Source organism: Nothobranchius furzeri, chromosome 13 (assembly GCF_043380555.1).
Source record: "Nothobranchius furzeri strain GRZ-AD chromosome 13, NfurGRZ-RIMD1, whole genome shotgun sequence".
Taxonomy (NCBI): domain Eukaryota; kingdom Metazoa; phylum Chordata; class Actinopteri; order Cyprinodontiformes; family Nothobranchiidae; genus Nothobranchius; species Nothobranchius furzeri.
In genome coordinates this window covers 60,092,468-60,117,457 of record NC_091753.1, presented here as the reverse complement: position 1 = coordinate 60,117,457, position 24,990 = coordinate 60,092,468, and the positions used below count along the sequence as shown (strand labels likewise).

General features: G+C 46.1%; 1 protein-coding gene across 5 annotated transcripts in view; it reads right to left on the bottom strand.

The window, feature by feature from the left end:
* Positions 1-15,792: 15,792 nt before the first annotated feature.
* The window catches only part of ccdc9 (coiled-coil domain containing 9), a 30,258-nt gene continuing 21,060 nt past the window's right edge, over positions 15,793-24,990 (bottom strand). For all 5 annotated transcript variants that reach the window (XM_054742268.2, XM_054742266.2, XM_054742269.2 and 2 more), the window contains 2 exons: positions 24,562-24,678; positions 15,793-15,996 (listed from right to left, as the gene is read on the bottom strand). In XM_054742268.2, the coding sequence (XP_054598243.1) occupies positions 15,992-15,996; positions 24,562-24,678 (122 nt within the window). In that variant the 3' untranslated portion in view covers positions 15,793-15,991. The remainder of the gene's footprint in view (positions 15,997-24,561; positions 24,679-24,990) is intronic.

Below are 24,990 nucleotides of genomic sequence, written 5' to 3'. Positions count from 1 at the left end.
TTTTCATGCATGTGTGGTGTTAACGTGTTCTCCTCATGCATGTGTGGCATTAGCGTGTTCTCCTAATGCATGTGTGGCGTTAGCGTGTTCAGTTAGCATGACAAAAAGCATGTAAGTTTGGTAAAGACTGAGTCTGCTTGGATAAAAGTCAAATGAATAAAGTAGTTTTGCTGCCGGCAGCCTTAAGACAGGATAATCTTCTTCTGGTTTTAATAAAATTCTGGAGAGGATCTGAAAAAACGAATCAAAGATAAACCGATGTGGGGAAATTCTGTTTTCTTTGAGCTCAACTGTTTGTTGTAGTTCTCTTGTTTGATGCAAAGATAAAGGAGCTGAGCTGATGCCGGTTTGCTGCTTTTTTCCTTCAGCAGTGATTTAAAGCAGCTGAACGTGAGCCGTTGCTCCTTCTCTCCTAATAAATCACATTTATCTGGTTTATCTGCAGTTTTCTGAATCAGGTAACAGGATTCAAATCTGTCTAAATTGAGGCGGTGTGGTTTATTTTCCTCCTGCAGATGTTGGCAGCAGATTAAAGACTGGCTGATGGAAGAGGTGTGAACTGCAGCAGAGGGTTTGCTGTTCCTTACTGATGCAGTCCAAACGGGACAGAAAGTTCTGCTGAGTCATGCCAGGCTCATCTTCAGGTCATGCTGCTGCTGCTGCAGCCAAGAACAACCACCGCTGACGACTTCAGCTGCTGATTGAATTATTGATTGAAGGAGATGCAGGAACTTTCCCGCCGTCACAGTTTAGGCTGAGCTCCTACAGATAATGCATGAAGGCCAGATAAAGGTCCGGAGCAGAATCTGCTGAGGTGTAGTGTGTGACGGGCAGAGGCATCTCCTGGTTCCTCTAAGATTTTACCCATCGACATATAAATATTGGACAATAGGTTTCCATAGATCCAATAACCAGTTTTTTGCTAAAATGGGAGGTGGCCACCACCGCCATTTTGACCGTGTCACAGGTTCCGTCAAGCCCAGACAATTCCACAAAAGGGAAGAGAGGTGGAGCTGAGGGTGGGGCTGTAAGGCTGGGATCAACTGACGACACCCGGTCGAACTAGCTACAAGCTAACCTGAAGCTAACCCAAAGCTAACGCGGAGGTGGGAGCTAAGCTAACGGAGGTAGCAACCTAGCTATAACCGGAGTTAACTGTGCACAACACCAGAGCTTCTGAGTCAGAGATACGCCGGGCTGACCGCTGGGTAAAACCGGGTGGAAGACAGAGGTCTCCGAGAGCTCCACAAGCCGATAGTGGGAACCCAGCTCCACCAACATGTTATATTTCAACCCATGTTCTAAAGTGCAGCATTATGTTAAATGCACTGGGTTTTACCCTATTACATTTAAATGTCATGGTTAAACAGTACATGTTAAAATCTAAGCTCAGCTCGGCAGTGACCTAAAATACATAAATATAATTTTACTTACTGAAAAAAATGAAGTGGAGACTCCTTGGATGCTCTATTAGTGCAATTAATGCCACAGCAAGTCATTTTGTCCAACAATTGCACAAATAATATCCAAACAAGAATACACACACACAGAGACTCAAAATCCCGGAGCAGTTTCCAGGCCAGACCGAGGCTCTACTGAGGCCTTTCCCCGGAGCTAGCTCTGTGGTCACGTGGGTCTGATGCTCATTAATTATACAGAATTTTAGGCTTTTAATACACTTAAACAGAAGAGTGAGAAAAACATTCACCCCCCTCAGAGTTGTCATGAGTGTAAACTAGATCATTTAAACCAAAAACATGTTTTGGTACCAGGCTGTAAACATGTTTATTTCTGCTGTGAAATTGGTATTTTTAACATGGGAGTCAATGAGGATTTGCTCGCTTCTGACACCAGCCCCTAGTGGATGAAGGTGGAACTGCATTTTTGGTACTTCCGGGTTTGACTCAATTCTTCACCCGCATTGTGGGGGCTTGATTTTACCATACCACAGTGTAGCTGACCAACGTGCTGAACAGGCCGGACCCACTAAAACAAAAAGACTGAAGCAATAAGGACCTAAAGGAGGCATTGATAGCAGATAAAACCATCAGAACAGTAGAGCAGGTCTTTAACGGGCAAAGAGGATGTCTGCCTAACTGCAGGCAGCACGGGCAAACGCAGGTTCACCGTCATCCGAGGAGCAGCAGGAGATCAGCTGACCTCTGCAGCTTCATCTGGGCCGTTTGTCTTCATTAGAGTCTGGAAAACTAATAACTCAAACAACAGCTGCATCTCCATAATTTCTCCTGTTTTTTTTTACTCATCTGTAGAAGTCCATGACTTTGGTTTGCTGTGAGACAGGAACACGGGTTTCTCTACGAACGCAGTAAAGCTGCAGCATCCGTTCCAGCCGTGGAGGGACGTTCAGGGCGTTGGACCTCAGAACCAGACAGGAGGAAAGAAGAGAGAACAGCAAACTTCTCCTGCCTAGACTCGACCGGCTTTACCGCGTTCATGGGTCCTGGTCAGGTGACGTATGGGTGCTGTAGCGCGGTGCATGATGGGATAGCTAGGTGTAGAAACAAAGGAAGCAGCGTGGGTTGGGAGCAGAATCGGTGCGAAGGGCTGCCATGCTGAAGGCTCAACGGTCAAGCGTCGGCTGGGACCGAACTAACCCGATTTTACCGTTTTTTACCGTTCGACGGAGAAATCTCAAGGCTGTTGGTCGTCCTGAAGGACTGGAATCACCCCGACGCGTACAGGTGAGCTAAACCAGAACCAGAACCAGGATCTGTCTGTGGGTCACGGCCCAGCAGAACCAGAACCAGGAGCTGTCTGTGGGTCACGGCCCAGCAGAACCAGAACCAGGATCTGTCTGTGGGTCACGGCCCAGCAGAACCAGAACCAGAACCCAGCAGGTACAATGTTCCTACTTTAGGTGTGTGTAACATTATAGTTAATAATCAGCTTGTTTGGACTAAATATGAATGAATGAAATTTAAATAGTGATTTATTATTCATTATTATTTATTATTATTATTATTATTATTATGTAAGAAGAACTAAAACGACGAGGAATCGATCACGAGCGTTTTTACCTCATCGGTCTAAATGAAGACTAGTTTATTTGGGCCTCCTCCAGAAATAAAACCCAGCAGACGTTTGAGGAAATAATTAATTACTCAAACACTTTAGTCACTTTATGCTTTTCATGGAAACGGTTTTGTTTTCCAGCCGCCGACGGATCTTCAGTCTTTAATCCATTTAACGCGGGGACACACCGGCCGCGGAAGCGCCGCGAAGCGCCGAGAAGCGAATCGCTCACGAAATTCGGCCGCTGATCGCCGCTCCTCAGTTCAGATCAGACGCGCCCCAGTCGAGGCGCGCCTCGACTCAGCTGTAGTTTTTCTTTTAATTACTTGGTGTCCTCAATTTCCTCTCTGCCTTTTCTCAGCTCTTTTCCTACGTTTGAGTGTTTGTACGCGCGCGTGTGTGTGTGTGTGTGTGTGTGTGTGTGTGTGTGTGTGTGTGTGTGTGTGTGTGTGTGAACCTATGGTATGAGTTGTTTCTGCCAGTTGAATCTCTTGGAACCCGCTCCAATTCTGCAGCTGTATCCTAGCAGTTTCTTCAGAAATGGGTACGTAAACAATCATGTTTTTCGGGGGTCGTACAGCTCCTTGTGTTCCTCAACTTCCATAATTCATTTAAAGTCATCCATCCTAACTGCTTGCCTCAGACTTTTTGCCTCTCTGTCCTGTTTGCTCCGGTGAAAAGACACCCAAAACCACTCCCCCCTTCACGTGGTCACACACGCACACAAGTTCGATGTGTGTGTGTGTGTGTGCGTGTTCGTGTGGTTTTTCTGCAGTGTCTGTTTACGAACACGTTTGACTATTGCGGAATTTTATTTTGAAATGCTTTATTTTGTTAACTTTACCGGCCTGCCTCTTATGTCTACGTTTGACTTCCTGCCAGAATTGACGCGATTCACCCGCGGCTCGCGAAAAAAATAGAGCCAACGCCGAAATGATCGCTGCACGGCGCGGGCTGGAGCGCCGGCGTGTGCCGGCGCGAGGCGATTCGCGGCGCTTCGGCGGCCCATGTGGTCTATAGAATAGCTTAACAAGGGCGCCGAATGAAGGCGGTCCCATTTTCGCAGCGCTTCGCGGCGCTTCCGCGGCCAGTGTGTCCCCGGCCTAAGTCGACTTGTGGACGTTGGAGGCTCCACAGCCGGTTTCTAATCACACAGCCATTTTTTTCAGCTAGAAACCAAAAGAACAGCTATCTGGATGTGTGTGTGTGTGTGTGTGTGTGTGTGTGTGTGTGTGTGTGTGTGTGTGTGTGTGTGTGTGTGTGTGTGTGTGACTTTACACAAACACAACACTGCAACCCCCCTGTGGCTGGTTGCAGTGCACGCTTCAAGCCCCGCCCCTTTTGAATGACACATTTAAACAGACATTACACTCCTGGTATTTGATGCTTTTCAGCAGAAGACAGAAGTTTGGTCAGATCTTCTGACTGTGGCACCAAAATCCAGCTCAGGATCTACAAATCCGACAACTGGAAACATTTTAATCTCTTCAGATTATCGCCTCTTATCCCTTCTGGTGTAAAAACCTCCGGATGGAGCATCAGGATTAGTACCTTCTTTGTCTACTGCCCCCTGGTGGAGGATCTGCAGGTGAGGATGGCTAAAATCACCGTTCTCTGAACACAAATGCAAGACGAGCCACGATTCTACAATTATTCTCTCTAGCTTTTGAATTTTTGTATTTCTTCCGTTTTCTACTCTTTTTCCCTCCACCTGAACCAATCCTCATGTAACCCTCTGATCTCTATTAAGGTAGCACGACTCGGGTTGCGAATGACCACAGTCACCAGTTCTTGTCATGCGTCTTGCCCGTGTATGTCTGATCTCTGAATTGTGTGTACTGAAACTCTAATTTCCCTCTGGGATTAATAAAGTATCTTTGAATTTGAATTGAATTTATTCTTGTTCTTGAGGGATTTTTTATCTTGAGGGGCACTTTATAAAAACATTTCTGCTTTTGACCTTCAAAATAAGACGTCTCAGACTAGTGAGCTGGACTAGTGCTGGGTCCAGAGGGTGGTGTTCCATCAGGTCCCAGCGAGCCTCACGCTAGAGAAGCACACCGCTGGTGGGATGCACATCTGGAGAGATCTCACAGATGTGAGCTTTTACGAGAAGGGCGGCTGGATTTCTGAGGAACAGCTGATCGGTGTAATGCTGACGTCAGAGACACGTCTGTGTTATTTCAGCTCAGGACACAGAATGACAACACACACGCTGGAATAGATGCATAGTTTATCGTATAACAGTGGGTTCACAAGGCTGCAGTGGAGATAAAACAGTCTGCTTACATGTCAGGTTGGAGCCTAAACCAGGAAGTGAAGCTGCAGCAGATGTTCTTGCTCCTTCTGTGAGGCACACACAGTTGTTTTAGGTCTCCGACAGTGAGGGAACATCACGGTTTAGGCTACGTCTGCTACAGTACCACTTCCCCCTGATTCCTGAATAAAACTGCTTCCTGTTGTGGAAATAAAAAGGCAATCCTTCTGCAGGTAGATGCTGGAAATGTCCTGAAGGAGGCGTCCAGGTGAGCTCTGGACTTAACGCAGCTTCACACGTTCCTACAGAACAGTTCAAAAGTAAAGTGTTGAAAGAGGCTCCTCAGTGCAGATTCGTGTCTCCGGTTTTGGCTTTTTGAGAGGAGACCACGGGAGGTCGTGGATGGACTACTGAGCCAAGCGAGCACAGACACCCTTCAGTGTTTTCAGCACGTCTGAGCGACCGAACAAACCAGCTGAGCTGTTGCTCCCATCACCAAACAGGAGAAAGCACGACCCTTCCCATCCGTTTTGATTAGAGACGCACCGATGCTGCGTCTGAGAGCCAATACCGATTTAGCTCTGACCGCCTGATGGGACCAAACCGAGCATCACCTTTGAAAACTTGAGACTCGGGAAGTTAAGTGATTCCAGATGAAAGGTTGTTAACAAGTCCCTGAACCGGTTTCCTACCCCACCGCTGCTTGGCCATGGTGCGTTCATGGACCAAAGAAAACAATCAGACAGGCCAGATTAGACTGACCACGGCGCTAATCCCAGCTCCAGAAGACTTGTTAGAATAAAACCATCTGATAACAAACCCCAGACGTGTTAAAGAGGCTTGAAACGCTTCTGTTGTGTTTTAGGAGAATGTCGCTGAAGCAGGACGGTTCTCCTCTGGGGGGTCCTGATGGGGGTCTGTGCCCAGCAGCTCAGTGAACCAGAATAATCCATCCATGAGTGACAGGATGAATTCAAGGCTACATGAACGGATGTTCCTCCTAAAGCTGTTTGAGGTGGGTTCTTCTCTCCGGGAAGGAAGACCTGGGCTCTGAGGGAGAGAAGAACCCAGAGGGATCAGGAAGGACAAACACCTGCATTCATGCAGAACCTCCTGCTGCCAGGTGTGCACTCACCTGCCCAATCCGCCATGCCTACTTCGGACCGCACTCGGTGCTGTTCGGTGTCACGGTGTCGTTGCCCTTGGGGACCCAGAAGACCGCATAGTAGATGACCAGGATGAGGGCAGCCACGGACACGCAGAGGAAGTAGCCGATGGCCATGGCCACCTTCACCCACACCTTGGTGGACGTGCTGGCGTGTTTGGCCCGCAGCTCTCCGGGATAGCTCGGTTTCCGCTTCATGTCTCCGTTCGGTCTCCCGACCGCCTTCATCTCGGGATCAGCGCGGATTTCTCGTGCACGGATGTTGGCTCTGGAGGATGTTGTCTGTTCATCTGAGTCCGGACGGTGAAGACGGCTCTCCCCTCCTCCGGTACCGGTTCCGGTTCCAATGTCTGGTCCGGGACGCTGTGGCTCCGTGACCCCTGTGAGTCCTCAGTGCGCACCGGGCTGACTGAACTCAGCGACGCTTCTCCGAGCTGTCACGGTGCTCGCCGGTAAACGGGCAGCTTCCGGTGCAGCTTTTCAGAATAAACGACCCGCTTAGTAAAAGTGAATCACTCTAAATCAAGTTCCAGCTAAAGTTTTAAATGTGGGCTAGAAAATGATATCAGTGTTTACATGAAGCCTATCTGTAAAACCCACGTTTGCGGCTAACCCTTCATATAGCCAACCCACGTTGGTTAACCTTTTATTTATCCAGAGAAGCTTTAAATAACCGTCTTCTTGTTTTTGCTCAGGTAAGTAGTGAGTTATGCTATTTTAATTCATTAGCTCATGATAATAACGCTAACGATGCGTATGGCTAGCATCTATTTGTTTAGCCTTTTAAATCAGAAGTTCTGGTTTGTTTGATTTTGATAAAGTATAAACACCACGCTACAACACTAAGCTAACTGCTAAAAGCATTAGCACTCTGAAAGCTGTTAGCGGTGAGGACACATGAAAACAGTATAAAACTGTTAACCCGTGGCTTTTATGGCTGTTTCTAAGCTACAAGTGAATATAACACTCCGTAATCTCTTAGCTGGTAGAAAGTGATCTCTGTGAACTCCAGCATCGTCCGTTTCTGCTCCGGTTTAAAGCTAGCTAGATTACTGATCCACTTCTTCTTTCAGTACGTTTTTTAAATGAAGTCCTTTGTGGCGCGCTACATTCGGGACTTCATATGAACGTTTATCTTTGTCCCGATTACAGTGATCGTAATAATTGTAAACTGCCTAGAATTTCAGCGTTTTAACGCCCACTCACCAAAGTAAAAAGGGTTTTCTGCGGCACCGGCCACTGCCAGACCCCCATCTGCATTTGGTGATGTAGTTGTAACGTCACGTGAAACCCAACAAAACACGCCAATATATAGTCTGGCCATAACCCATAGGGAGAGCTCAGTTGTGGGGCGAAATAGGAACCGGGGGGACATGTCCCCCAATACTAAACTCGTTTTTATGCCCTTGGGGCAGAATCTACAGCTGTCTTTCAAACTGTCTCTGCATGCCATTGGACAATGAACAGCGTGACATACTTACCACTACGGACGTCAGTCAACAAGACAGTCCGCCATACACTGTTGAAGAAGATGCAAACTCACCCTTTTTCTAAATAAAACACAGTTTCCTGCTTATCCACCCTACTGGTTGAAAGTGGAATTACAACTGTAAACAACCCTGCTGTAGTTAGCACTAACCACAAGCTAACACTAACATGAGCCAACTGACACTGATTAAATCACAAAGTAAAAAGATCCAAACTGCTGGACAAAAATACTATTACTTACAAGTCCAGTAGCAACAAGGCCAGGTCACCATCAGTCTGTGATTTTGTAGCTTCCTTTAGCTCCCTCAGATGAGTGTAGGCTGCGCCAAAGTTCACTCTGGTTTTTAGCTCTTTTCCTCACCTACACAGACTTACTCTCCTACTTCCATTTCCGGGCTCCAGCATGATGCCATAAGAAAAAATAACAACTTCCTGTTTTTATTGACAATCAGCAAACCGAAGATGCTCACTGCTAGCATAACTGCTAAAAGCCATAAAGCAGGTAAAAAATGCCCCCTAGAGCATTAGCCGCTCCACAAAAGTATCTAGTGCAGTTTTTGATCAGCAAAGGGCTGCAGAGTGGTGTCCGTTTTGTCTGGTCAGATCAATACTCAGTATGTGCTCAATACCCGTGAAATACCAGATTTACAAAGGATGTCTGGGTCCCTGACTGAATGCTGCATAGTTCTGGAATCCAAGTTTGTTTTTTTAGTGGTTGAAGGTTAATAACTTACTGCTTATGTGTTTACATACATGTACCTTCATCATTCTTCTTCTTCTAGTCATTCTCTTAAGGGGTAATGCTGCTGTCACCAGTGAATTTCCCCACTGTGGGATCAATAAAGTCTTTTCTATTTCTAACTATCACTGAGATCAATGTTAAAGCTCTAGCTTAAAGTTAAAAAAGTATCTGTTGTTACTTCAAGTACATCTACCTGCTCTGGATAAAGTACAGAGTAGATGCCAAAGCTGTTTCAATCGAGCCACCGCCATCTTTGTTTTGTCGCGGAGTTAGGGTTAGCGTTCACCATCATTCTGGATAATGAGAAGTCAATGTCGCCTCTGACTGGAGCTGTGCACGCACACGTGCACACACACACGCACGCACGCACACGCACACACACACGCGTGGGCACAGCCGTCGTTTGTAAGGCAGACACCATGGACTTTGTCGCATGTCTTATACCCCGCCCACATACTCAGTAATTTCTCTGTTCCTGAGGTGTGTGTGTGTGTGTGTGTGTGTGTGTGTGTGTGTGTGTGTGTGTGTGTGTGTGTATGCATGTGTGTGTGTGTGTGTGTGTGTGAACAAACCTATCGTTGCGGGACCCAGACCGACGCCACCCAGTCAGGTCGCTATAATAGAGCGTGGCTACTGTCTGTCTCAGGTTCTAGGTTATAAAACTGGTGGAGCTTCTTTGTTAGCCGATGTTGACTCATGTGGCAGCCATCTTGAATTGGGTTGAGTTAATGATTTCGATCCAGTGACTGTTTTCTGATCATTTCACAGGGATAAACACAAATGTGATACGGGACTCAAATAAAGGCATGTTTGCAGTAAAGGTTGTTTAACATCTACCGAAGACAAATTCCTTGTAAATGTAATTTTACTTGGCCAATAAATCTGAATCTGAATCTTAAAGGCGTGGTTGCAGTAAAGGTTGTTTAAAGGCGTGGTTGCTTGATACAATGATGAAACAAGCAAAAACAAGCATTGGTGACACTCTAGAAGGATAAAGGGTCTAGGTTTGTCTGATGTGAGACACCGACATTGCCTCTTATTCTGAAGGGCAAAAATGTTCCAGTTTCCAGTGACGTGTGCGTTTTTGTCAGACTTGACCACGGTGGGAGGAGGAGGAGCTGAAAGTAGCAAGTGCCAGGATTGGGTCGCAGTTTGAGAGAAACGTCCCGCAGCAGAAGATGCCTGAGAGCTGCAGGCGCAGGCTGTCCTGCGTCTCCACGTTAGCGTTAGTTTTCCTCTTCAGGCTGAAACATCTGCAGAGCTGCTCCACACGAAACCCCCCGCTGGTGCCCAGCTGTCACCTGCAGCACACACTGGCTGTATGCTGATTCCCAACCATGGTGGTCGGAAGGGTTAGAGTTGGAATAATTACCACCTTCCTCTCTTATTAGACCACTTCTTTAAAGGCCTCATGCTAACAGAAGCCAAACATGTGAGTACATGAGAGCCAACAGCACTGGGAACCGTGGGGTTTTACACGCGGTGCTCACATTTGCATCGAAGTCGACCTAAAGTAATAAACTGGGAGCCTCTATCCTAGTTTACAGCACTCGGAAAGCTGAACTCAGATGAAGTTCGTTCCACGCTCGTTAGTGTCAGCATTCTTCCGGTTAGCTTATAGCGAGCCTAAATCCCACCCATCTACTTCCGAACCATGGATCCCCGGAAGCCCTAGAAAATAAGTCGACGGGGCTAAAAAGGCTATTTTCTAATCCTGTTTGTTATGTGCTGAGGACCTCACACACGATGTCTGTGAATCTGAAGTGAAACAGACAGAGTTGAAACAGGATGTGCACAATGACAACAGATTTGGTACGGGCTGGGCGGTTTGACGGTGTTACTTTGCGGTGATGATAATTAGAAGACTGCTTCCGCGGTCTCAACACTTTCGGAAGGTACCGGTATCAGGACGACCGATCCATTTAGATGCAGACAGTTTCCTACTGCATCATCTGGGTGCTTCAGCACGGTTAGAACCAGTTAGCCTTCAGCCAGACTAACGTGTTTACATCATGGGGAAAACCCAGGCTCTCAGACCTGAAGCTAACAAGGAAGTGGCAAAAACTGCAGTTCCACTCTCATCCACTAGGGTCTGGCACATCGACATACAAAAATATGGACATAGCCCGCCCATTGCTCCGCCGGGGGGGAAGTTGTAGCCAAAAACGGGAGGTTCCCACCAGTGATTTTTGGACTGAGTCACGCCCAAACAATCCAAAAATGGGAAAAGAGGTGGAGCTGAGGGCGGGGCTGTTGCGTTTGGAAGAGAGTTAGAACAAATGAAACCAATGTAGCTCCTAGCCAACTTAGCTAACCCGAGAAGCTAAGGATGGCACTGGGGAATGCTGGGTAGCCCGCTCGCACAGCCGACTGGCTTCAGTGCGAGGCTGTAGTCATGCTGGTCGCCTGTGGAGACCTAAATGGACTGGGAATCTTAAATTACAAGCAGAACCAGACCGCTGCGACCTGGAGCCCTGGCCCTTTAGATCAGCTCATTCTCCACGAGCAGAGATCAGTGGGACATTAGCTACATGCTAACCTGAAGCTAACAGAGTTTTTCCAGGCGTTTTTAGGTGTGGAGAACTGTCTCAAGTTCAGAGCGGGACAGAATGGGACCTGAGATGGAAGAAGGAAGAGCGAACAAGAGAACTGACATGAGAATCCAGGGTGAGAGCTGGGTCAAAGGTCACACCAAGAGTCTCCTGAGAGAAGACCTAAACTTGGAGACGGCCACAGAAAAGGAGCGCTCAGAGAGATAAGAGGAGAACCACTCCAGAGCAGATCCTGATAGGCCTAGCCAGTCTCTCAGCCTCTCCAGTAGCAGGTGATGGTCAACAGTGTCAAAGGCTGCAGTCAGGTCCAGCAGGACCAGAACAGAACAGTCCCCTGCATCACTGTGAGTCAGAAGGTCATTAGAGACCCTAAGAAGAGCTGTTTCAGTAGAATGAGCTCTACGAAAACCTGACTGGAAGCTACCATAGATGTTATGTTCATCAAGAGCAGCTGTGAGTTGTTTAGCCACAACCTTTTCCAAGATCTTGGAGATGAACTGAAGCTCATCCTCGATCAGCTTACGTAGTTATGATTTTGTTACCAAGCAGACCGGAGGTGCCCTCCTTTTGGAGTTGTTCTACTGTGCAAAACACATGGGAAAACTCCGTTAGCTTCAGGTTAGCATATAGCTAATGTCTCGCCGATTGTGATCCTACGAGCGTAGAGCATGAGCTGCTGTACAAGGGCACAGCTACGATCGCAGCGGTCTGAGGTTCTGTTTGCAATTAAAAGTCTTGGTCTGTATTAGATCTCCACAGGCGACCAGCATGACTACAGCCTCGTACAGAAGCCAGTCGGCTGTGCGGGTCGGCCACCCGGTCCCCCTTCTTAGCTTCTTGGGTTAGCCAAGTTAGCTAGTAGCTACATTGGTTCTTGTTCCAACCGTAACAGCCCCACCTCTTTTCCCATTTTTGGATTGTCCGGGCGTGACGAGAGGTGTGACATGGTCAAGATGGTGGTGTTGGGAACCTCCCATTTGGAAACAAAAACATACTTGGAGCCTATGGACATTAGTTTCCAGTATATATGTTGATGTTTTACATGCATTAAGTCTATTTAGGGCAATAGTCTGGTTTTCTGATGCTCTTGTAAACACGCTGCGCGAGCATCCAGAGTTCCAGCTGACCTTCACTCAGAAGGCCCGTTTAACTTTCCCGGGATTTAGACTCAATGTGTTGGTTTTGTCTTTCATAAAAACAAAGAAGCAGGAGCCTGGTGGAAAACAACACATTTATTGGCTAAATTAACATGTCATTAGGAACACATTAATACATTTGATGGCTTGGACAACATTAAAACGCTCCCACCTCATTATTTCATACATGCTAACGCCCCAAAGGGCTAACCTCTAGATCCCAGAGCAATGAACGTATAGAAATGTCTGTAAACCGAATACAGTCAGAACACTCACAATCACCACAAATCAAGTCCAACATGACCAAATAGTTCCTGTTAAAAATAAATGTAAAAAGCCCCACCCCAGAAAACCCAGCTCCTTCTGATTGGTCGGCTGCAGAGGCCTGAGCAGGCCCCGCCCACCAACCCTCAAACAGACCAATAAAACCACTGAAAACCAGACAGAAGTGGTTTAACGGTGACACAATGAGAACTCATTTATGGATTAAGAGTTATTTTTGTTTAGTAAATAAATATTTTCTGTTTTTTGGCATCGTGGGACTCTTCCACACGGACCTCATTCATTGTGTTACAAATACTGCGGCAGATATTTTTATACGTTACTGTTAGTGAACCAGTTCATGCTCAAAGCTGCGACCCGTAGCCACAGCAGGTGTGATTTACCTGCTGCTGTCGCTGTTTTAGCCGTGGCTGCAGTAAAAACCATCGTATTTATTCAGAATTCTGTTCATGATTCTCAGAAAAATGAAGAATGTGTTTGGAAAGTCGAACCCAGGCCGAGTGCATGTTTACAGCAAGAATGTGGACTGTACATGTTTCTGGGATTTAGAGGATTATTTAGATCTAACTGGACATTTTGCTGAGTGAGTGTGTGCAGACCCCGCCCACGTCCAGCATGGATGACCTGCTGGATCCTGAACAAGTTTAAAACACGTGTTTTAGATCTGAGGCTGTTTGGGATGAAATCTAAAATGTTTATAGGGAGTCTAAGTCTGTCCTTTCCCGTCGGCTCCAGGTCGCTGATCGGGGTTTCTAACCCGCTCTGCCTTAGACCCGGACCACATGTTGTACTCCAGTTACCGTAATCTCCGGACTATAGAGCGCACCTCAATAAAAGCCGCACCAACAAAAAAAAAAAAGGTTTTCTACACACACACGCCGCACTCAAACACAAGCCGCGGCGCAGCGGCCACATGCAGGTCTCCGGCGCACAGCGCATGTACGGCCATGACATCAGATAGTTAGACAGAAAGATGCTACACGGAGGTTTTTCGTTGTTTTAATTCAACAAAACGAATTTTAAACACGGGTGAACGTGTCTGCAAGTGTAGAAAAGAAACCAGCACTGATAGCATTCATATTTCTGGATGTTATAAAATAAAAACAGCACTGACACGTTATTACCGGTAATCTGCATGTTTAGAAGAACAGAACAGCGCTGACAGCATTAGTAAGCCCTGGCTAGTGATGATCTGCACCGTGGAAACCCCTCGGCCATCTGCTTTTATTTCCTCTGAAAGCTTCTGTGGTTTTTTTACACCGACTGCGTTCTTCCTGCTGCCGCCTCCAACGTCGCACCATGGATTCTTTCATGCCAAGCTCCCGTGCAGTGGCTCTGCTTCCTTGTTTGATGGCCGGATCGATCGCTTTTAACTGGAAAGCTGCAGCACGTGCATTCCTCCGCGTGTTTTCCATGACGAGGGTGTGTCCGATGTGTAAGCGTGCCGCTTAAATCAAAGAGCGTCTTCTTCCACGCATTACGTTTTGCCGTGCGTGTCTCACTTTACTGCTGGAGAGTGCCTCTAGTGGTTGTTGGCCAACAAAAATCTACACCTGAGCCGCACCGTGATACTGGCCGCAGGCTTCAAAGCACACATAGCGGCGTGTAGGCCGGAAATTACGGTAAATGAAAACTAATGATTGTGTTTCGACCACGCCAGTCATGTACTTGAGATTTATCAGCTTGTTAAAGCTCGACTACACACCAGAAATCGGTACATCGCTTATGTGACATCACCACTTAGTCTCCTCCCCCAGCGTAGCTGCCTCTCACCACATGACCAGATTCATGGTGGTTTTCCTCCTGAAGGAAGGATTGGAAGTGTGCTGAACTTGCAGCCCGTTTCCCTGTTTTTCTCCGTGTCTGGGTCGATGACGGTGAAGCGCATTTGTAGTCCTGGACTTACTTTCACACAAAACCTAAAATATCATCCCCCGTTTGAAAATAACACGTTCTTGGTACCAAAAGCTTCTTTGAAATTCACGGACATCATGTGTGAAATCAATGGCACGTAGCAAGCGGAGTAGACCCCGTTCATTTTTTCCTTCTTCCAGGAACCCGTGATGCGGAAGTAGATGGGCGGGGCTTGGGCTTCCTGTGTGCACCAAACTACGGTTTATTAAATTCACGTAAAGGACTCAAACGTCTTATTCTGCCACTGATGTGACAGAAAGCCGTGAGTCGGAGGGAATCCTCTCATTTCCTCTGAATGAGAATAAAAGTGGTGCTTTATTTGGTTTCTGTGTCGACGAGCCCGATGTTTGTCTCAGACAGCAACGCAGAAACGATGCTTGATTCTCATTATTATCATTTGTAGTAAATTAGTAATGATGCTCTCCAGTTAATACATCTGTACTGTTGAAGCTTCACCACTTCCACTCCTCAGAGGACTTCAAACTGGGACATGAAAGCGTTTGTGGTTTGGTCCACAGGAAGATGACGTCTGCTGAGATGAGGTCTTGTTCCAAAATAAACTCAACGTTTCTAAAACCTCCACTTGGCCGGCAGCCGAGAAGAAAAGTGGCTTCTTTGCATCAGAGCTTGTCATCATGACATCACACGGTGAACGGGTGGTTCTGCTCACATGATGAAGTTTAAAGTGATGTGAGACACGGAGCAGGTGAGTCGGTCCAGCTGGGGTTTTACACACCACTCCAACGGGTCGGGTCAACGTGGGCGGGGCCGCCGCTTCACGTTTCACACGCCGACGACGGCACGAGCAGCAGATCCGTTCACAGGTACGCCGCGCGCGTCCCGAACTAAACCACCAACGAGATTCTGACGAGCTGAGAAAAGGATTGCTGAGGTTTTTATGTGGTCACTAACAGAATAAGAGCAGAAACGGAGGAAACAGCTGGAACATCTGTCTGATGCAGGATTAAAACAGGCTGAAGCTGCAAGCGTGGTAACCTGCTCACAGGGGCGGGACTTTTCATTCACCTGTAAAGGCTCATTTAGCTCCTACTGGCTCAAGAAGATGATGTCAGATATGAACGCGGTGCATGGTTTGCCTGTGAAAGCTAAATGAAAGACTCAGACCCGCTCTCCTTCCTGCTGCAGCGGGGGTTAGGGCTAAAGCCCAAGCCCGTTCCACAGGCTAAAGCGGCTCTGGAGCTCTGAGCTCAGACAGCAGCTGGGTTTAGGAGTCTTCATCATCACACCCAAAAACATTCTGATGATCTGTGAGGCTTCAGGTGTGAACAGAACCGGGTGAAAAGGTGGATCAGAACCTGCGATCCAAAGTCTTAAGCCAGCTGTGAGAACGGTTGGTCCATGAAGGTGATGATGATGATGATGGTGGTGGTGCTCTTCATCGTCTCTATGCTCCCATCAGCTTCAACCTGATGACACAAATAATTATTGTTCAAATAACTTTTCATCCAGAGAACACGGTACGCATCACTTCCTGTTCACCTGCAGCCATCATCTAGACCAGGGGCCTCCAACACGTCGCTCACAAGCTACCAGTAGCTCCAGACTCCCATGGAGGTTGCTCGCCGGCGAACCTTCCCGCCTGACCCAAACATGACGGCCTACTTAATGAGGGGCCTTTGTTTTCTGTCATTTCTAGTCGAGAATTGTCTTTTTGTGGAAATCAAATTTAATTCAGGAAATACGCAGATTCATGTGGGGGTCACCCCAGCACGGATCCCCGTTTCTCTCAACTATGGACGCAGCGACTGCAGCTGCAGCTGGAGCGACTGCAGCTGGAGCGACTGCAGCTGGAGCGGCTGCAGCTGGAGTGGCTGCAGCTGGAGCGGCTGCAGCTGCAGCTGGAGCGACTGCAGCTGGAGTGGCTGCAGCTGGAGCGGCTGCAGCTGCAGCTGGAGCGACTGCAGCTGGAGCGGGTGCAGCTGTCTTAGCTTCCCTACATTGGCTACCTGTTAAATTCAGAATAGATTTTAAGATCCTTCTTCTCACATATAAAGCTCTTAATAATCAAGCTCCATCATACATCAGTGATCTGATTGTTCCATACGTTCCTAACCGAGCACTTCGCTCTCAGACTGCAGGTCTACTGGTGGTTCCCAGAATATCTAAAATTAGGATGGGAGGCAGATCTTTTAGTTATCAGGCTCCTCTCCTGTGGAACCAGCTCCCAGCTTTAGTCCGTGAGGCAGACACTTTGTCTACTTTTAAGACTAGGCTTAAAACATTTTTATTTGATAGGGCCTATGGTTAAAATCTGATGTTAGCCTAGATCTGGACAAGTGGGGGAGTAGAGGGAGGTGGAGTGTACAGTCGGTAAAGACGGCTCTCCCTTGCCCTGCCTCCAACATGCCTCCATCTAAATAGGATAGATTATCCAGAGTTATCTCTGTAGTTATGCTGCTATAGGCTTAGACTGCTGGAGGATACACTGACCACTTTCCACACTCTACTGCTTTCTTCTACTATCTGCTCTTTAACTGTATTATTTCCTGCTATTTCAGCTGTTAACACATTGTGTGAATGTGCTACTACTAGTAGGGATGAGCCGGATACTCGTTTCAGACGAGTATCCGGTACAGATAAAGCATTTTTGACGAATACGAGCATGAAACGAGTAAACCTCATAAATATCTGTAATTGTGCTGAAGGAAAATCCTCATTGGGTAACTGACTGTCTTCACGCTCTGTGATTGGCCAGTCACATAGAGCGCCCGCCCCTCCCTACACACAAAACTGCAGCCGGCCGGGAGCGCAGTCCGTCCGGCTCATCCAAGCACACACACACACACACACAGACAGTAACGGATCTCGCTGTGTTTGCTTCACTGTTGCTCACATTTCTTCAGTTTTCCCTGGGTTTTCTTCAGCTCGCCTTTCTTTTGGTTGAATATTTAGTTACTTTTTTCGTAACTGACATGGTGCATTTGACAAGACAGAGCTGACGTGCTGTGTCTCTACCTCCGCTCCACTCTCTCACACACACACACACACACACACACACACACACACACACACACACACACACACACACACACACACACACACACACACACACACACACACACACACACACACACACACACACACACACACACACACCTTAATCAACATTGTTTTGTTTAACTTTATGTGTGGCAAAATGCCAAGAACGTTAAGAAAAAATCAGTTTAATCAAATTAAAATAAAAAAATATATATAAAGTTGTGTCTGGTTCTAGTATTTCATATTTCCTAGTTCCTACTGCATGAGTTCAGATGTATTAATCCATGCACTTAAATATTAATGTTCTGATTTTATTGAAACACTTGTTCTGTAATAGTTTCTTTACTATTGTGATCAAAAACATTTAATCTCAGTTCTGAGGCTGCTCTGTAAACAGTTTTCAAATAAACAATACACATAGCAACTTCTGATCAATCCATATCAATTTCAGACTTAAAAATAGTATATTGCTGTAAACCACACCCACTTCTTGGTTGTGCCACGCCCATTTCGAGTACAGATACAGATACAGATAGTGGTGTACTCGCTCATCCCTAACTACTAGTTTACCTGCTGAGTTAATTACAGATTCACTAGGATAAAAGCAACGAAGTTTATCTCTTATTAACTAGAATATTTACACTACTTTGTATTTATGTTGTGTAGATGTGTGCATGCGCGCGTGCGTGTGTGTGTGTGTGTGTGTGTGTGTGTGTGTGTGTGTGTGTGTGTAGTGCACATTTTGCCCTCTTTTGGAGGCTCAGGAGCCTACGTGGACAGTGTGTGTCACTCACTTCGGATTCTGTTCCCCTGATGACTTTGGTAAATGCAAACATTTCCAAATTCACATGTACATTTAGATTAAAAATCTAGATCACATTATTACATCAAGTCATTTTACCAAAAATTTCAATCACAAATAGGTGAAGACATACGCTCTCTGACTAAAGTGCCCATCCCGACACAGAGGAACAGAATGTCTCACAAGGCTGGCTCTGAGAGCCGCTTCGTTCCTGACCGAAACATCACGACATCATTCCCTAATGTCCAGACACACATGTAGATGCCCCGTGGACTGGTGCTGTCTACTGGAGCTGCTGTAGTGGCCACCATTTTAGATGGGTGTCCATTTTCCCCAGTGCATTCATTTCTACTGAGGAAGGTGCTTACCCAACTAAAAAAAAACCTTTTATCAAGTTTTTTCACAAAATCAGACACAAGGTGGGGCATGATAATTAAAATATAATTATACAAAATAAATTTTAATATAAAATGATATCTGGTAGGCTAGAAAAGTCACTAGTAATCACATGTGATCTGTTTTCAATAGTACGCTGGTTTTTGTACCGTAGGCTGCACAGAAAGGGGCATATTGCTCACTTTGCATGGACTTTGGAGAGTGAGGAGACCCACCCAATATGGCGGCAACACTGTTATGCTCTCCAGCGCCCAGTGGGGCGTCTACGTATTCATGTCTATGGTTTCGCTAACCTGTAGGAAATATTGACGACAGTTTCCCAGAAAGCAGCTAAGAGTTACCAGAACTATTTCTAGGTTGTTCACCAGGTACTTTCAGAAAAAGAAATCAAAGGAGGAGATCTGAAAAGTTGTTAGAAATAGCAGCAAAGTCACTAAAGTTGGCAACGCTGTTGGGAGGTGCACTCAATTTGCAACTCCGAGTACACCATGAGGGAGGAGCAAATAATCAGCTCATTTTATTTTTACAATCGTTCAAAACTCAGATCGTACTTGTGATTAAAATGTGATTATTGAGCAGCCTAATCTGCAGTAACGAAAACGAAATGCTGTTCAGTTATTAACACGCGGTGAACACGGGCTTCCAAACCTTCTGGACATCTCCTGTGATTTTATTTCAACAAATTTACCTCAACAGTTTCAGCGGATTGTCCCATTTAGTGAAAAAACACGATCGTGCGACCTCTCCCTCTGAGAGATTCGCCGATCAGCTGGTCCAGAGGCAGAGAAAGGACACGCCTCCGACCTTATTTTATATTGTAAACAAAAAACACAGCAAAGCATCTTTTTACCTGCAGTTATTCACTAGTGAAGCAAAACTGATCTTTATGAGAAAATGAAAAACATTAAGTGATTAAATGAATCAGGAATGCATGTTTCTGGTTTTACATTTTATCTTCTGTTCAAACTATTTAGAATTTTGTGTTTTCATCACTTTTAGCTTGTATTTTATTTCAAATATCTTCAGCTTTATTTGTTTTGAGATGTATGTATTTTATGATTTATGATGTAAGTATGGCAGTGGCTCTTCTGAACTTTCACTGTGTAAAAGTAGCTCACAGTCTCCAAAAGGTTGGAGACCTCTGACCTAGACCATCTAGGTCCTTGTCCTCCAACAACCCTGACTTCATCTCTGCTTAAAAAAAGATGAATTTTGCTCATCTATAAAAACGAAGACCATGTGCCCTCACTCACTTCACCACATTTTAATGTGAAGGGTTTTCTTCTGTTTGACTGTGTCATCCCTGCTCCTTTCACCAGATTCTCCAGCATGCAGCCTCAGGAACATCACAAGATTTAATCTAATCCCACTTCTGAACATCTCCATGCTATCTGCAGCATCATCTGTCCAGCAGGCTGCAGCTCATTTCCTCTGAAAAAGCCTCTGAAAGCTTAATTGTGCCTCTAATTTCCCTGGTTTCCTGATCTCCGCCCTGACACACACACACACACACACACACACACACACACACACACACACACACACACACACACACACACACACACACACACACACACACACACACACACACACACACACACACACACGCACGCACACGCACACGCACGCACACACGCACACACACGGCTCATCTGGATCACAAACGAGTTAGGAGGAGTGTAACAGCAATCAGAGTGGCTCCCTACCCCACAAACCTAAAGACAACAACAAAGTCCACCTATTATGTTCCTTTTACATTTTCACACATTTTAGACACAAATTCTGATTTGTGTGCAGTTATCTCGATAATCGGAGTAACAACTGAACATCCATACTTTCTTGAAGAGGTTTCTCTGTTCTTTCAGGTAGCTTTCCCATTTAAAACAGAAAAATTATCTGCGTTAACGATTAAAATGTCAGCTCATCCATGCGCATCAGTGTGCGTCGGGGTTATTCTTTCAAACCAAGCAACATCCTCGAGTTCATCTGTCAAAATAAACAGTCAAATGGAAATATATGTAACCTGCCGTTTAACTGTTTTGCCTTCCTGTGAAGATTGTTGCAAAGAGAAACAACTAAACTTGATTAACCCCAGAGCCACCCAGAGCGCATGCGGGAAGGTTCCTCCCACTGAAACAAGTGTTTTCCAAACCCGGTCTCTCAGAGAGACTTGTCACTTAGAAAATGTTCCCTGATGATGAAACTTTGGCTGAATAGTGCTTGTTCCTGTCTCCAATGTGGCGACACATCCAGGAGCCGTCTGAGGAGAATCCCAGAATCTCACATCCTCGTCAGCTCAGAAAGCGCCTATGATTACATACAAGCGTGACCCAACACGGTCTCACAGTAGACCGGGTTGGACCTGTTCAGGTTTACGCAGACAATCTTTACATTTAGAATTGGCATACAGATGTAAAATTAATGCAGTAAAATATAAAGCATTTTATTTAAATATCCATTCATTATTTTACAAGCACAGAGAGCCGCATCAGACGGATGGAAGAACCGCATGCAGCTCCAGAGCCACGGGGTGCCGACCCCTGTGCTAGCCTACTTTATTGTCCCCAGCAATTTTTAAACCCCACTCAAATGTGTGGTTATTGTCCCCAGCAATTTTTAAACCCCACTCAAATGTATGGTTATTGTCCCCAGCAATCCTGAAAACAAACTGACGCCCTTGGAGTCTAAGATATTACTAAAGGCTACATTGAGGCTATCATTTTCAATGTCCACATGAATGTTAAAATCCCCCACTACAATGACCTTATCAGTATTTAGCACCAAATCTGATAAAAAATCAGAGATCTGATCCAAAAACTCAGAGTAAGGGCCTGGTGGACGATATAAAACTACAACTGTTTTGCCTTCTTGTGAAGATTGTTGCAAAGAGAAACATTCAACTTGACCAACACCAGAGTCCTGCACACTGTGCTGTTATTTCCATCACTGTAAACGAAGAGAAAAAACTAACTGGACGGATCCTTTTCAACATAAAGTTTTGTTCAGTACAAAGTTTAATTACAACAATCCAATGAGACAGAGCCTGGATTTATTATTCTGAACAGTTTAAACCAGTTTTAAAAGGAGACGTGTGACGCATCAAAAAGCTAAACCTGCTCAACTCGTTTTAAAACCACTAACAGGGTGAAAAATATCTAAATACTGTAGGCACAGACGGGCTACAACTTCTGGATATTTTATATAAATATTTTTATTAATTATCTTCTGTGGAAAGATGACTTTATGTACATGAGCGAACAGTATTGGCTTCTATCACCTGATGTGATTGGTTAAAGCAGCTCTCGGCTGTTTTACGGTGGGCCTGAGTACAAGTGGGTGGGCCCAGGCCGGGCGGGTGGGCCCCCCACCCACAACGCCGCGGCTGCTGTGGCTCCCAGTGTTTTCTTTACTGTGGGAAACGGGTAGTAATGGCACTTTGATGGGAAAAGGTTGCCGACCCCTGACCTAGGGGATAGCTCCAGAAAGGAGCCCATCCTCATTGACTCCCATGTTAAAACTTCACAGCAGAATAAACGTTTACAGCCTGCTTCTAAAAACTATTTTAGGTTTCATAGATCTAGTTTACATTCATGACAACTCTACAGCTTCTACTGTGAAACAAGCACCCTGACTGGGTAAATGTATCAGTGAAACACCTGAATGTAACTGAGAACAAACACCGTGGATGTTTTTGATGCTTTTCCTGTGTGGGCTGGTTGTTACTGCAGGCCCACAAACTATGAAATCCATCAGAGAACTTTTCCATTATCCGAGGTGACGACAGCCCCGACACACGCTAAGTGGCCGTAAAACGAGCGATAATGCCTGAACTGCAGCTTGTGGTGTGTCCACTCCTAAACCACAGGCTGCAGGGGAGAGGGACAGTTATTGATTTGGACCAGGATGAGAGATCCTTCTTCCCACCAGCTGAAGATGTACCCACTAATGATTCACTCACCCATGAGAGATCATATCATGTGAAATTATTCATACAAGTGCTTGCTTCTAGCTTCTAACTGAGGCGACCACTGCCTCCACACACAGACCTTCTAAAGTGTAGAAAGCAAAAACTGAGTTCAAGCGTAAAACAGGAAGAAATAGATGAGAACACAACCAGTTTTCTGAAAGTGTTTTCATGCTGAGGAGGACCAGAGTCCAGTTAGACGGGCCGTGAGGACATCATGAAGGACCCAGACAGGTTTATTCAAGGCTAACCTGTTCAGGATGTGACGCACTTTAGTGAAGCTGAATCCTAGATTCAGTCTGTGAGCACCACTCCAGATTAGCATATGTTAGCGTAAGGCTAAAGCTAGTTTTTACCATTTAAGGGGGATTGCTAAGGCTAAGCATCTGCTCCCCATTTGTGATTTTGAGACAGTGATTCATGCGTTTATTACATCACTACTGTACCTTGTGTCCTTCAGTCTCACCTCTACCGTCTTCAAATGGTGAAAATGCAGCAGCGTGCCTACTGACGGGTTCGAGGAGGAGGGGTCACATCACACCGATTTCTGGCTTCGCTGCACAGGTTTTAGGGTTCAGTATAAAGTGCTCTTATTGGCTTATAAAGCTGTCCTTGCCCCACAGAATCTCTGTGAGCTGTTAGCTGCTCACTCCCCGTCTCGGTCACTGAGGTCAGCTGACCAGCTTCTGCTGGAGGTGCCGAGAACGAGGCGGATGAAGAGCTGTCTCCAGATTAGGGTCGGGCTAGAAATCGCTTCTAAAGACTCGGGTGTCTTTAATCCAGTGTGAGACTGTTTTACGTTTGAACGCTCAGATCCCCACTTTGGACCGTTTCTTCCAACGTTTACAACGTTCTCCATTTTCCTCAACAGCACCTAGATGACAACACTGCACCAGTAAAATGTGTTCAGACTGTGGAGCGCACATTTAACGAAGCTTCAACTCAGTAAAAAATGAATTGAGGAATTTAATGAATCGAACCATTCAAATCATTTGATGATTCCTTTCAGCCCTAGATGTTTTTGCCTTACCCCAGCAATAAATACATTCGATCAATTCATCAGAATTTGACATTTCTGAAAACTTCACTCTTTCCTCCATAAGTTTAAAGTAAAGCCGGGCGTTTGCAGCTTTTTCAGTTGGATTCAGCTCCAAGTCAAAACCTACGACTACGGCTCACGAGTCATGTTCCCTTACCGCGTGTGCGCTAGCAACACGACAAACCTAAACATGTTTTTATGCCTTTGAATCCAGAAACCCGGAAGAGAGGCGGCTGCTGTCCTTCAGGCTTGCCGTAGTGGCAGGAGGACACGCAGGGGTTTGTGGGGGTTGGAGTGGGGCTGGACTCGCTGAGGCTGGTGAAGGAGAGACGACTTGCACAAGATCAGGCCATCGTAGACGATGATTCTCACCCACTTCACGATGAGCTGGCCAACTGCAGGAGCACGTTTAGCGGGAGACTGCTAGCTCCACAGAACGGTACCAACAATCCTTTCTGCTTGCTGCAATACGCATGTTCAACTCCGCTCCAGGATGCGAGGAGGTTATGGTTTTAGACTACGGACTGTACTGTAATTGTTGCGTTGGGGACTGTTTTAACTGTTTTAATCGGATCATTTCTTGTTGTTCTGACTGTTTTTAATACTTCCTTTCTTTATCCGACTGTCTGGAGCAACCCCTTCTTTACCATTTCCTTTGGGATTAATAACATGTTCTGATTCTGAAAAGAGACAAGGTGCACTGGCACACACATGGCTGGGCAGACGGGTTGATGCCCGTGGGCGGAGACTAAACCAAACGGACACATTAAGGACAGTGACGAGGTCCAAACCTGAAGACGTTGGTTCTGAAGCTGCAGCGTTCCCAGCAGGCACCTCATCCCTACCTTCTTCAGACTCAGAAGGGCTCTTCTCAGCAGGAGGGAGAAGAGAGGGGGCGGGGCTTTCTCCTGATGAGAAAAAATAATAAAAGTTTAACTTTTTACCACCTGGAGGAAAAATGTGGTCGAAATAAGTCATCAGTGGCATTTTTTACTGTGTCGGACGAGCCCCCGCACCGTGAGAACAAACATCTCAGCTCTGAAGCCAATTTTCATCTACATACGTCACGTGATCAGGAAGCAGAACAACCATGTGTTAGGGGATCGTTTTGGGCCGCTGCTGTAAAAAAGTGAGACGCGAACCGGAAAAGCTTCTACCGATCACAATTCAACAACGGATTATGAAAGAACGGATAACGCTCGAAACGCGCGGATTCTTCC